The sequence below is a fragment of the Ceratina calcarata genome, unplaced genomic scaffold (assembly GCF_001652005.2).
Source record: "Ceratina calcarata isolate Rehan_Ccalc_2016 unplaced genomic scaffold, ASM165200v1 scaffold154.2, whole genome shotgun sequence".
In the NCBI taxonomy this organism is placed as follows: Eukaryota; Metazoa; Arthropoda; class Insecta; order Hymenoptera; family Apidae; genus Ceratina; species Ceratina calcarata.
This window is the reverse complement of record NW_017136637.1, coordinates 369,214-383,440: the sequence shown is the minus strand read 5'-3', so window position 1 is coordinate 383,440 and position 14,227 is coordinate 369,214. Positions and strand designations below refer to the sequence as shown.

Below are 14,227 nucleotides of genomic sequence, written 5' to 3'. Positions count from 1 at the left end.
GTGTTACCCCTTCAGATTTTGCGAAATTTTCATTTTTTGCCAATAACTTCGAAACCGTTGGAGATACGGGAAAACTGCATAGGACCTTTCTTGTAGAGGATGACGAGATCTACAATTTCCATGTAAAAGTTATTCGCTAGCGTCAATAGTTTTCGAGTTATTTAGAAAAAACTGTTTTTTCGTTTTTCGTAAATAACTCGTAAACTATTGACGCTAGCGAAAAACTTTTATATGGAAATTGTAGATCTCGTTGTCCTCTACAAGAAAGGTCGTATGCAATTTTCCCGTACGATCAACGGTTTAGGAGTTATTGAGGAAAAACGAAATTTTTTGTCAAAAGTTCGCTGTTTCGACGGTGGAATGGTCGGATTTCGTCAATGCCAATAAAATGCCATATAATCATACTTAACTCGTTAAATACTGAAATTAGAAGAAAAATGCATAGAATCTTTCTTGTAAATGATATCAACGCCTACAAATTCTATATAAAAAGCCAGCGTCGATAATTAATTGGACTGTATAGCCAATACATCCTTAATTTCGTCGCGCTCGGATTGATTTCTGTCTCTCGATTTAAGCCAAGTGCCTTCGATATTAATATACGATATTAATTCAGAGTACTAACGTGAAATAGGAATATCGAATAGTCGTATATTAATATCGGACACCGCATAGCGTCGAATAAAAATATGAAATACTGATAGAGAATACTAATACTCAATGTTAAAAAATGAGTATATTAATATCAAATAGGAGTATTGAAAATGAGTCTCTAATTTAATACGTTCTGCTTCGTCCAGGCACAGAATCTCCTCGATCGGGCAGTGTTATTCCTACCGTCTCGAATTCTAGTACCTTCTCTTCCTTTCCTCTCGTTCTCTTTTCATTTTCTCGCCTCGCTTCCCCTCTTCTCCCGCCCGTCGCCGGTCGTCGCTGATTTTCCCTCGGCTGACCCGTCGCTCGTGTGTGTGTATGTGTGTGTGTGTGTTAGCCGGGAAAATTATGTAGTTCAATGGCACGATCTCGCCCTCCTCTGGAACCGGCGCATCCGCCGGTGCCACTCCTCGCGCCACTCGATCACGATCGACCTCTGCGTCACCGTCAGACCGCCTTGACCCCCGCCGTCGCTCTCCTGCCCGAGGATCAGGTACGATCTGCAATTTAACGGACCATATATCTTTAATTTATCACCAGTGTCCGTTGCGTTACAAAATAGAATCGAAAATGTCCAGACTAATACACGACGGACAACGAAAGATACACAATATGCGATATCGTGTACAATGTACAGAATAATCTGTGATACGAATACAGTTTAATGATGTAGAATGCAGTTAATAGAGAATGTAACGTAAAGTAATAGGAAAGTAACTGACTTGTTCGGCTTGATCTTGGGGCAACGGCACGCCAGGTCGGCCGAGTGGACGTAGAGGAACACGTCTCCGCGACGGATCCTCGAGTTCGCGGCCTTCTTGTAGATGAAGTCGACGTTTAAGGTGAAACGTATCCATACCGAGCCGGACACGCTCGTCCCGGTCGGTGAGCCGTCGTTCTTTTTGTGCCTGTCCGTTATCTTACCCAGGATGGCTACAGTCAAACGTGCGGCATTAGCCAAAATGTAATACAGAAAAATCATGTGTCGAACGTGGAATTTTGTAAGAATTTACGAGAACCTGTGGATAAAAAATGTTCTAAGGTGAATATAGGATTCTTACCGTAATCTCTTTTGCAATACTTGTTCAGGTTTAATCTTTTCGTGCTTGCCCGACACTTTCCGCATTGATCTGTAACCGAGCAAAACAGAAGACAATAATTTATCGATCATTCAATGTCACCAGGTTCTATGATTTAATTTGAATTATTGCCAGGATCTCAAGTGGTCCGGTTTTATCTCAAGCTGAACGCGATCGATTATCGTTAGTGACAACTGCGGGGGTGCGTTTATCCATTTATTATCTAACTCTCAGCCAACGCGACACGCCGTTGTCCATCCATTATCGGAAACGGCCTGGTCAGCGTATAACTATAACCATAACCGTGATCTCGTCTCGAAGTCGTGCAATTAATTTTCTCCGGTATGCCGTACGTCACACACGTTACAGTCTGCTGCTTATCAAATCTGGTCGCGTGACTATGTGTACATATTATGAGATCAAGTTCAATATACACCGTGCGGCGTTCATTCGCAAGTTTTCATAACGATTCTCTGCTCGGGTGACGAATGGACTTTTAAATTCTCATTGACAAAGTACTATCGTAAAAATTCATACAATGTCTCACGTTAATTGTAACGACGCTTGATACAACGTTTGATACGATGCCATAATTTACGCTATATTTATAGTATAATCTCTCTGGATCTTGGTAATAGTTGAAACATTGTATTAAATTGAAAAGTTCTTGTCGATGTTAGTACACCACGTTTTTTCCCCTCGCTCGTTGGTTAACCAAATTAAACGTGATTTGAATTTCGTTCGAAATTCAATCGATGCCCGGAGTCGTTCGGGCAGCTCGGCTAGACGAGAGAGAAAAAAGTAACGAACGATGAAAATTCTGCGCCCGTTCGCGGAGCTGTCGGGATTTGAAAAAACGAGATGAAACGTAGAAAAGAAAAAGGATTTATATTTTATTCGTTGAAATTGCCTCGATTTTCCTGCCAGCCACTGTCGCGTTTCCTTAAATCGATTCTTCGATTTCTCATCCGGTGTAACAAAAATGTAACAAATGAGAATGCCGATAATTCAGTCGATTGCCAATTGCAATTGAATCGTAACAGTTTAATGCGTTCGGTATAAAACCGTTTGTGTTCAGTTTCACTTGGAACGGAGATTTTCTCTACTCGATTTGCCCATTTGAAACCGCTGTTACGCGGTTTGTACGTTTGCGATTGGTACAGAGATAATTGCAGGAAACTCGTTGGTGCCGGGTCAGGAGAGAGAGTTGATTTCGGGGTCCATCGATCCGTCGCATCGATCGGATCTCGGTTTTCGATGGCCATAGCTCGGATTGACAGCAGATTGGCACCAAGTTAATCGACACAAAGGACGTCTCGTTAGTCGGGAATTAAACGGATTATGGCCCGGCTAGTTCCTGCCGTATCAAGCCTCCGATCGATTCGTGGATTCTGGCTACTACAGCCTACTATAACAGTGTTTCCCAATCCTTTCTCCATCCCCTTTACTTAACCCATTTGCATCGTATACTGGCCACACGTGAACACCATATTTCATACAATAATTATTCACGTAATGCTTAATACAATAATCGATACGATGCCTCATATAATGATTCATATAACGTCGATTGATGAATATAGTAATTGAGATAACAAAAATAAGCCCGCTTAACGAGAGTATCACAGTAACACAATATGCATATTGCAATGATTGATATTTTTTAGATCGATATGAATACTTTCTTTTCTATAAAATAGTTTGGGTAAAAAGAAAATAATTTTTTATCTTCTTTTCATTCAGACACGAGTTGACAACCACTTCACTATTTGGTGTTAGTGTATCTGCCTTGGGGTTTCGAGATTGCTATCCGTGCCGTTTCGTAATTCGGCTAATTGATTCGTGTTCAATGAACTGGCCTTTTATTTACCTGCGAGATCACGGGATTCAAGCCGAATTTCAAGCAATATCTACTAGGTTTAAAAGTGCGATCCAAACAGAGGAAGTAAAGTATGAAACGCTACAATGATATTATATAAATTGTATGTGTTATAATATTTATAATAGCCAGCGTCGTGCGATGCGAGTATAAATGCTAATTGAAATTAGCGATCGCGTCTCGATGATACGTAATCGAGCGGGTTATTTAGGAATTCTCAGGTGTAGACGAGTTTATGGAAAGTTTCGTTGATATTAGAAGACGCGACGCGAGAGTAATGGGAAGTAGAATTACTTGGAGGGACGTCGGTGGAGGGGGTGAGTCAATTAGTCTCGATTTAAATTAGTTGCGGCGGCTGGTAATTAACTTTGATTTAGGGCCCGTGATGGTAATTATTATCGTGGATACCCTGCGCAGAGTGTTAGAATATTTTAAACCTTAAGTACACAATTTTCCAGGCGGAATACGATCATTCTGTTCCGACGTACAGAGAAACAATAATAAAATGCATTTTTTTTTTGTATTTATAAAGAGTACATCGATGATAAAAATGGCTCAAAGAATCGAACGAATTTCTTTGTAAACGATTTGTTTCCGTCGTTTCCGTCGTTTCCGTCGTTTCCGTCCGGAAAAGATGGTAACTGATAATTCTATAAGTAGACCGCCTATGAAAATTGTATAAGTAAGAATGGTGAAACGTTCGGTTTGCGAAACACGTGTTCGGCTTTAATGGTCGACGAAAAACAGATCGATTGTCAGTCGCACCGAGTACGCGGACCGAAAGGTCATTTCCTTTACCGAGGAACCGTCGTCTTCTCGGTCTACCTACAGTCCAGTCTAGAGACACGAGTATATGCTTTTGCCAACTATACCAGTGGCCTACAACGTGTATGTAAATAGGGAAATTCAATGTATAAAATTTCTACGAGCCACGCAAGAGAAACTTTGAATTTCTTAATTTAAACAAATCGTTCCGCGTCGTAGGTCGATATGTATTTATATACACGGATCACCGAGTGGATGAATCATTCTCGACGTTTTTCGATATACAATCCGAGGTGAGATCGTATTAAAAAAGCGATGAACGCAACGGCGTCAAAGAGGCATCGGCATGAAACTAAAGTAAAGGCAGAAACAAACGTGTCGTCTGGTTTACAGAGCGAGTTAATCCGCGCGCGCTCTCCTCCCTTGGCTTAGGCTCGCGTCCACTTATTCGCGTGTGCGTGTGCGCGTACGCGCTCCGGTAAACTGCTAAAGGGTCCTTCCGTTTCACCAAACATACAATGTACCCTCTTCTCGATTCGTTCTCTTTCTGTTTCCACTTTTCACAGTGGCCAACGTCGGCTTAGGACCGCGCAACAGTGTCCAACGTGGCCTGACCCCAACCCACATTCTCCATACAACTCTTATAAAATAAACAGAATACAATTCTGTCCCGATTTAAATTATAATTGTATAAAAAAAAAACAAAAAAAACAAGAAACGAAGATGGAATCGCGATCCTCGAGTCTCGGGACCCGGCCCGCTTCTCGCGAGATGAAACACGTTTGGAGAACAAGTTCAGAGAAAGTCGACTCGGTTTGAGGCAGCGCGGTGTATCGACAATAATGAAATTGAAGCCGGAATTTGATAAGGCCCCGCGATTTAAAACGTTCAAACGTTGGAGTGGTTTAAATAAAAAAGAGAAATAAACGATGAAGTGTCGCGCGGTGGCTCGGCGCTCGTATACGTCCACGGGTCGTACGCAAGTAGGCCGTCGTTGGAAACTTGGAGCAAATGGGCGAGGGGTAGTTTTAATTAAGCCATTAGGGTGGCTGAGAGGCTACGACCAACCGGCTAGACATTCCAGCCCCTCTGCCACCCTTCCTTGCTCGCACCCCTCGTCTCTGCCAAATTAATATTGTGCTTACATTCCGGTTACGCCACGTGCCGTTTACCCATGTGCGTTCACGGAAATATTACTACGCCGGAAATTACGAACAAGTCGGATTCCTACACCCGAAACACCGTTTACCGCTGAATTTATCAACCAACAATTATCTCCTCGACAGACATTCATCTTTCTCCCGCGAGCAATCATTGTTGCAATTTCACCCGTCAGCCGAACGTCAGTTTCACGAAACATTTCACTAAGGAAATATTTCTGTTTATTAAATGTTTCTATACGAACACTGGATAATGCGTAAGAACATTGGATTAGTTTGTCGAGAAGGAAAGTGTTTGATTACACGTAGTTTCTATAAGTACTCGTACGTACTTACCGGCTCGTCCATCGTAACCGCGATCCTCGTCGTCGTCCTCGTACTCCCCGCTCTCCTCCCCGGCCGTGCCCTGGGTCTGCACGACCCTCGGTATCTCTAACAAGAATGAAACACACACAAATTATCATAATTGCAGACGATTCGTTGTCACAATTATGGTACAATCATAATTAGAATTGCTGACGAGCTGACATTGTCATTTAACGTGCTTGGAATTGTTTTATACTTTTTCGCCTTGACAGTGAGAATTGAAAACGTTCCGCTTAAACGCTTATAAGTCTACTTGTATCGCTTAAGTGTATGAAACATGCATCAGTTGCACTCGAAAACACTTAGAGAACAAGTATTTCAACGGAAACAACACGAAAATCTATCCGGAAAAGGAGAATTTTTAGGGATATATGGGAAACAGCCGTCCTTCTCAGGCACTTTCCGCTTAAACGATTATAAGTCTATTTCTGTATTCGAGAGGGAGATACTTGAGAAATAAATAAATAAATAAATCAAAACTGCAGCGACTTTGATTATCGAATCACGTTATCATTCCAATTTCGATTCATTTTTAACAATAATCGTTTACACAATTATTTATTTTATTATCATTTTATGAACGAATAGGATATTATTATAAAATTTCAATATTTCCATTTGAAATTCTGATTTGTGTAAATGTTCTATTTTGCATGAGAAACTCGGGATCTATTGATTGGAAGTGAACTTGGTGTCCCTCAAAATCGCTGAAGCTTTTAGTACTCACTGGTATGCATACGTACGTGTATCTGGGTACTTACTGATGCAGGGGGCGATGTGAGATCTACTTTGTTGGTATCCCCTGGCGCATCTGTTGCAGGTGGTACCGGTCACGCCGTCCTTACACGGGCACTGGCCCGTACTCTGGTTGCAAGTCTTCCCAGAGGCTCCGATCGGATGGCAGTCGCACGCTGCAACCAGGTAACAAAGATCCATTTTATCATACGCGTAAACGTAAACGTACACCAAATCGAGCAGAAGGTTGACGCAGTAACACGATACAAACTTTTCGAAAATGAAAACAGGTCTCAACAGTACTACACATTATCGTCTGAGTTCTGTATACGATTCGTTCGTTTCTTTCTGTGATTCATTTGCCCCGGGGCAAAATTATAAAGAGAACTCACGATCCTGGCTTGAGTTTCCTTTTTATGAAACCTTTAGAAAATAAATTTTTGATCGCCGTTCCGCCCGTCGAGGCACGAAACGAAACACATCCGTCAAGTTGATCGACAAGTATTAAACAGAAAACAATAATCGGAGAGAGGCAGGGGTCTGTCGTTTGTACGCTGGCTCTCCAGACTTCTTTTATTGCTTATGTTCTTTCGCCTTCCCGATAACTGAAGGTACTCGATAACTTCGAGGCACTGCTTCGGTCCGATCCCTCGCGAGTGTTTGTTGACGCACTCGACCCGTTAATGAACCATAACTTTTTTAGCGTCTTAAGAAAAAGAAAAAAAGAAAAAAAGAAAAAAGAGAACGAGAGGCGAACGAAGGGGAAAAGAAACCTGGCAAGGCCAACTTGACCCTCGCTCCCTCGGTAATCGGCTTAAGCCGCCTTAGACAATTTCATCCGGATGTATACAGATCCAAATACATAGATACATGCAATTTATTTTATTTGCGTTTTTTCACCGCATCTTTTCATCCGCTCGTTCCGCACATGCATGCATGTATACATATTTACACTTGCAATCAATTTGCGGTTCCGTTGATTCATTTCATACATTCACTTGTGATATTCGATTCTGCTGAAATTTTCATACGCGCAAATAAAAATAGATAGACACTGTCGACGACACACTGTTCATCGACTCGTTTCGCTATATACGGATTGCATAGTTCGAATTAATTTGAATTTTTCCCCGAGATTTTTCATCGACTCATCGTCTGACGTGTGTAAAAGAAGCTAAATACTCGGGTTAAAGAAAAAGAGGAAAACCGACAGTTGAAACCGTTCACGGGCGAGCGAACGCACTCGTCGAGTAGTGGCACCGCTTGAAAAAAATTGCGACGATGCGTTTTTTGCGGAGGAGATGTAACGTGCATATATACACTTCGATTCACAAGTCTCGCAAGCTTCGGCCACTTTCCTCAATTCTCATTCTGTCCGATTGTAACTGTAACGCATGTGTACGTAATTTATATTCAAATTAATCTGATCGTGTGTCAGATTTTAATTAATTGGAACGCGGATAGGTGCAAGTACTCGTGGTCGTTCACGAGATTCCACGTAAAGCGACCCGTTGGAGGTGTTGATTTTTTGTAAACTACGGTAAAACTTGTGAACGGGGATGTACCCATCGCAGTTAAGTGGAAAAAAGAGGTAAAGAACAGAGAAACGAGGGAAGAAAGGTGGAAAATGGGAAAACGCAGACGAGCAACGACCGACAGAGGTTTTCGAGGGGCACCTCCTCCCATCTACTCTTCCTATCCTCTCGCGGATTTTTCGCGGAGCGATGCACTCGGGCTCCAAGTGCAATCGTAATTAACCGCTTTTCCAGTGTCTCTCTCGCATGAGAAACACGAGGTTGCATAAGTTAAGTGGGCAAAAGGAACGTGTCAAGCGTCGTGCACCGTTTTCCACTCTCCGTCCCTCGATTTTCCTTTCCAACGGGCATATTAAGGCTCGTTTTCGCGTGACGTTCAAACGTTATCTCTAGACTCTCGCGATACTGTCTCCATTTTCACTGTAATTCGACGCTAGAACGGCCCCGCGCTATCGACAACGCCTATGCTCTTTTTAACGTCTCACGGATTCATCTACCAACGTTTCTACCAATTATTCTCCTACCACCGTACGTCTCCGACGACAGATACAAATTAGATATGCAAAACATCAAAATTATAATAGACATTATTAAAGTGTATTATCGTGGGGAAAATGTGTGCGATCTAACGAGTATATTATATGGCAGGAGTATAAATTGAAACTTGGTTCGTATATTTTCGTTATTCGCCTTTCATGTACGGAGAAAACGAAATCTGGGTACACACCGGATGTTGTTGATACGTACAGGGCAGCTTCTCGAAACCGTACGGTGTGCTGTGTGATCTTATATAGACTGTACAGCGCGCACACACACGCACACACGCGCATATGTACGGGAGGAGGCATAGGTAGCGAAAGAGAGTAAAAGCATCAAACGTGGCTACCTGCTGCGAGAAAAAACAAGTGGGTGATTTCAGTATGCAAATTCGTTACCAGATTTATATCTCGTCTCCTTTACTGAGAGCGAATCGCCTGGCTAAGCTATTTCTGTGCAGGCGATCTGGACCCAGAGCGTATTAACTTCACTGTTTCTAAGAAGTCGCATTCTACTCTTGTTATCAATCGAACAACAGTTGATTTTTAAATTGATCGTTCATACTTCCGTGTCAATAGAATTCGATTAAATTCGATATTAATTGGGAATGTTCAATGTTTGCATCGCTTTCTAACATGACAGGCATTAGAAATTGATTATTCAAAACGAAACAACATTTAATTGCACGTGAGTTTATATCGAAATTTTTTCACTCCTTCAAATCGATTATACGCAATCAATATCCTTTACCGAAAGTAGATATTCGAGCATTATGAAATCGTTAAGGAAAATTATCATTGAAGCATTTTCATTTTCGACGTTTCAAACTCGTTAAACCCCAACGCGATATCGCGACGCGATAAAAAAAAAAGGGGGAGGAGAGGAAGAATAAAACGAGGCTCGTAAATTCTGCGCCCACGAGATTAAAGCCACTTGAATGAACGAAACGGGTGATAGTGAGAGTAATAAATGGATCGTACGGTAAAAAGATAGTCAATTAAACGGAGCACAACAGGAGAAGAGTGCGATACAGTGAGAGTCAAAACTGAACACGTTCGTTAAACATTTCCTATAAAATAATCCCATTATAACGATGCACTTGTATCTTCCAATATCAACTTGTCGAACCTTTTTTCATAAAAGTTCTTTCATACTCGGTTCAGTGTGTCTCATACAAATGTTAAACTTCTTTTTTTAATTCCCTGTACAAAATCTGCAATCTCATGAAAATCTGCACAGACTTCTTCAGATATATTTTGCACGTTAAAAACAACTAAGGAGCTTTTGCTCGGATCCGTCTGAGAACGAGCCACTTTTGTTAGGAACAAATCTGCAAACCAGGCGTATGAATCTTTAAATTGCAACGTGTGTATCGGTTTTGAATTTCACTGTACAGTGTTAGTACCGTGCGTGGATGCCAGCCAATTTATTAATCGGATTATCGGGCTGATTTCCCTCGAGTAAACCTGGCTCGGCCGGAGGTTGCTCGATAATTTCGATCCGTCGAAGCCCGAACGGAACGGTTCCCCCTTCTTTCCGCGTTCGTTCATTTCATCTCTCTCTCATATAAACATTCACCCTTTCAAGGAAATTCCTTCCTCCTCTGCTGGCTCCTCGAGCCTCTCAAGTGCCGAGGATTCCCCGACACCTACACCGCGTATCATAACTATAAAGTGGATCTCGATACACAGCGTTTCAGACATTCGAATCATCGCGAGGACCGTAAACAAAAATCCTATGAAACTTCGCAAGTGTCGTATAGATTTCGGTTCCACTGATCCTCAACTATTTGACACAGCGATTGTCCATGCAAAAACGTCGATTCTTTATTACTTCGTGCAAATTTTTATTTCTCTTAACTCTAAACTAAACCATTTAGCACAGTGAACCAACATTCCATGCAACTTATCAAACGTCAGTTTTTTTTTTTCCGGAAATTCTTTTCTGTAGAACTGGTATCGAGAGCCGTCTTACAATTTATAAAACAGCTGGTATGTTAAGGTTGCACGGACCTTTACATAAAAACATTGACAAACCATTGAAATTTTAACAGTTGATATTACATTAATAAAATACTGAACAAAATTGTAGAAATTTTGCGAGTCTATTAAAAAAGTTATTACATCAATTCTTATATTGAATGACAGAATTTTGATTTTATCAAAAAATATGAATGGAACAATGAGAGAATTTTGTAATTTTGTATAATTCTTAATACATGATTTAAGAATATTTTAAAGTTGAAATAATGTCAATTTTGAGGATGTTATTTAAGATATAGAATAAAAAGTATGCGAATGTAAGAATTATAGGGCATGTAGACAGTCGCAAGTCACGTACAGTCCAACAAATGCCAAAACTATGTAAAAATTATGTGTGAAAAATTCCTTATGACCGAGAAGAACAGGTGGAACAATTATATAAACCTGACTCCTCTATAATTATCATTTTTTCTAAAATATTGGACACAGCTTTTTATGACATGTCTTAAACTTTTGGCACAGATTTTACGGCTCATACAATCTTAAAATAGATAGGGACGTTATCGGAAGATTGAAACGTTCAGATCTGTATCGTCGTGATCTGCATCAAAGATCGAGAAGCAAAGGAAAGGAAGTGTATTCTTGATATTCCTAATACTTTCCCCCGGAACCTTCGTTCGATTCGTTATTAGGATAAACAATTAGACAAAGTTAGAACAGTGTTTTAAGGTCGTTGACCAGTGAGACTCGCCATTACATATCGCGGTTGCAATTGTTCGATTGTCCTGACACGCGCGCTCACGCGTACACTGGCCTTAATTCGTGCCTCGTTTATGGTGACTCACTTTCTTGTACCGCCATTCCTGTCTGCCAGTACAAATACGTATACTTGTGTACATACGTACAAGCATTACGCTAATAGCTAGACGTAACCCTTGCGCGCCGTCGCGCGTTAATTCCCTTACGCACAGATTTTTCATCGTCTACAATATTACTATTGCTTTTCCCATTGTTCTCTTTATGGATCATATCAATTTCATATTTTTATACACATAATAGTAGATTCGTTTACAAGAGAACATTATACTCTTCCCTTTGTTTTACAATCATCATTTTCTCTCCCTCTCCTAAGTATTTATAATTTCATATTTAAAATTGGTAGTTATTGTTATTTACGTATTTTTATATAAACAATGGAACATGATACTGCTTCCTCTCTCTGCGTCATCATTCTCCTTGTTTAAAATCCATTCCTCATGGGTTTATAGTCGGAACAGTTGCATGGACTACTTCCATCAAGCTTGAATCGCGTCTCCAGCTACAGGTACCCCCACCTGTAGCGAGAGTAAGTGGTCTGATTCTAACCGAGGGTGATCCTCTCACAAATTACTCTTTACACAAAAATCCACTGTCAATTCAATTGCTCGTAGTATTGGATTATCAACTTAATGACTGCAAATTTTCTCGATTGACTTCTTATTTAAAATCCGTAATCACTTAGTTGCCAATCTAATGTATATATAATATTCTCTTAATTAAACATGAATTTTATACATAAATAAACGAATCAGAAATCGGAATGATTGAATAATAAAAAGAATGCATTTCTCTTTCTCTCTTTGACACTATAAATACTCGAGAGAAGTTGTTGATATTTGTTGGATCGATCTGCTCGATTCGACGACGGCATTGTCAAATTTATGGTGTGTGCAGGTAAGAGAGTCGTGGCCCATCTTATGTAAACGTGGATCGCGTGAGAAGAGGCTCTTATAGTTAGCTCGGGTTCAGCTCTAGCTGCCGCCGGTTCGTGTACAACTACTGTACACCTAAGACGCATTATGCGCTCGATTCTCCCCGCTTGCATCCTCGCGTTCCCGTACCATCTCGTTACACTCGTGTTCTATCCTCGCCCTTTCCATCTCGGAGAGATCGTCTCGGCCACGATTTTTCCCGGAACGCGCGAAACAATGCCTAAGGGCAACTCGCTACGCACCTCGTTACCGTATTTTTCGCCACCGTAACATTCCTGTCCTATCTGCTTATTCCTTTTCTGTACGACCGTATCCTCGGGTTTAAATTCTATTACGAAATCGTCTCCTCTCCGCACGTAATTTTTCCTCGTTTAAATCCTCGCGTCATTCTACATAAATAATCGGAATCTTATTTTAGGTGAAAATTACCGAATGAACGAACACTAACAATTTGAAACGTGAACGTCTCTGAAGCTGTATAATGTAATGAAGGACGAGTGATTTCACTTACTCAGCTTGTATAATATTTCAATAGTCGTTGACATCTTTGCCAGTCGTATGTACTTAGACATTAAGAATTGTTTAAAATGCTCGCACTGGGAGCAGCGAGCTATTAAGAGTTTAACCCCAGTTGAATATTATGAATATTTGCATGCGGTTTCATATCGTTCCCTTAATTATTCTTGAATTACGAGGCTCGCGTCGCTCGCAATAATTCCGTATAACGAGTACATTTTAATCGGTGACGCGTCCCAGAACAATTCTACATTCATAAAGCGTACGCGCGTTCGATATTGAAAACGATTTCGTCCTTTTTTAAACGGCTCATTTGCATCTTTCCCGGCGTGCACAGTTTTTCGAAAAAACGTTCTTCGATTACGATACCTGCAGCATTTTAACAATTCTGTTCTACGAAATATTGTATCAATTATTGAATCAAATATTGCTTCAACTTCCGTATCAATAATTTGCACGAAACATCGTATCGAACCACGTCTCACGTATTACTCTGTGACTCTTTACGCAGTGATTACTCTATGAGTTATATCGCATTTGTTTTTATAATACGTTGTGAACGGGTTAAACGAAGTAGAGAGAAACCGAGTAAATTTTTTACGGACGGAAGAGAGGTTTACTCTGGTTTAAGGGAAAGTAGCAACAGCAGCAGCAGCAAAGAGGGTGGAAGCATAAGATATTCGGTCCCGGTTTATCTTTTCCCTCTCCTTTTTATTTCGCGTGGCTCCGTTAGAACGTCGCGTTGGATCGTTCCGCCGAGAGAGAGTCACATAGGTTGCCCTGCCCGGGTGCCATTTCCACGGTTAGTGAACTCCGAATGGCTCCCACGGCGAACCCCTCTCAATTTTCTGCGCCACCAGCGAGCCACCGCAAAATACGGCCCTGTCCACCTATCCGCTACATATGTACTTATGTACGCGAGTATGTATGACGCCGTTTGATATATACATAGCCAGACAAACATCCGATGTAATCCCTAAATTCGACCATTACACGTTCCAGCCTCTATTATCTGTTACATTGTACTGTTTCCAAGTTCTTCCGTAAAATTTTCTGGTTCCGATCTGTCAGCATTGTTTAGAGGTCGATAAATGTCTAATCAGATACAGTTTTTAAAGTTGTACGAGCCGTAAGTTCTGTGCCAAAATCTGTGTCTAATATTTTAGAAAAAATGATAATTATAGAGGAGCGAGGTTTATATGATTGTTCGACCTGTTCTTCTCGGTCATAAGGAATTTTTCACACATAATTTTTACATAGTTTTGGCA

General features: G+C 40.9%; 1 protein-coding gene across 2 annotated transcripts in view; it reads right to left on the bottom strand.

Moving 5' to 3' along the window:
• Nucleotides 1-466: 466 nt before the first annotated feature.
• LOC108632454 (netrin-1) overlaps nt 467-14,227 on the bottom strand; it is a 35,946-nt gene continuing 22,185 nt past the window's right edge. Inside the window, exons 10-14 of one of the 2 annotated variants that reach the window (XM_026819585.1) lie at nt 6,647-6,814; nt 5,874-5,969; nt 1,716-1,784; nt 1,377-1,587; nt 467-1,154 (exon numbers count right to left, since the gene is read on the bottom strand). In XM_026819585.1, the coding sequence (XP_026675386.1) occupies nt 1,010-1,154; nt 1,377-1,587; nt 1,716-1,784; nt 5,874-5,969; nt 6,647-6,814 (689 nt within the window). In that variant the 3' untranslated portion in view covers nt 467-1,009. The remainder of the gene's footprint in view (nt 1,155-1,376; nt 1,588-1,715; nt 1,785-5,873; nt 5,970-6,646; nt 6,815-14,227) is intronic. The other variant, XM_018037063.2, reaches the window with a different exon arrangement.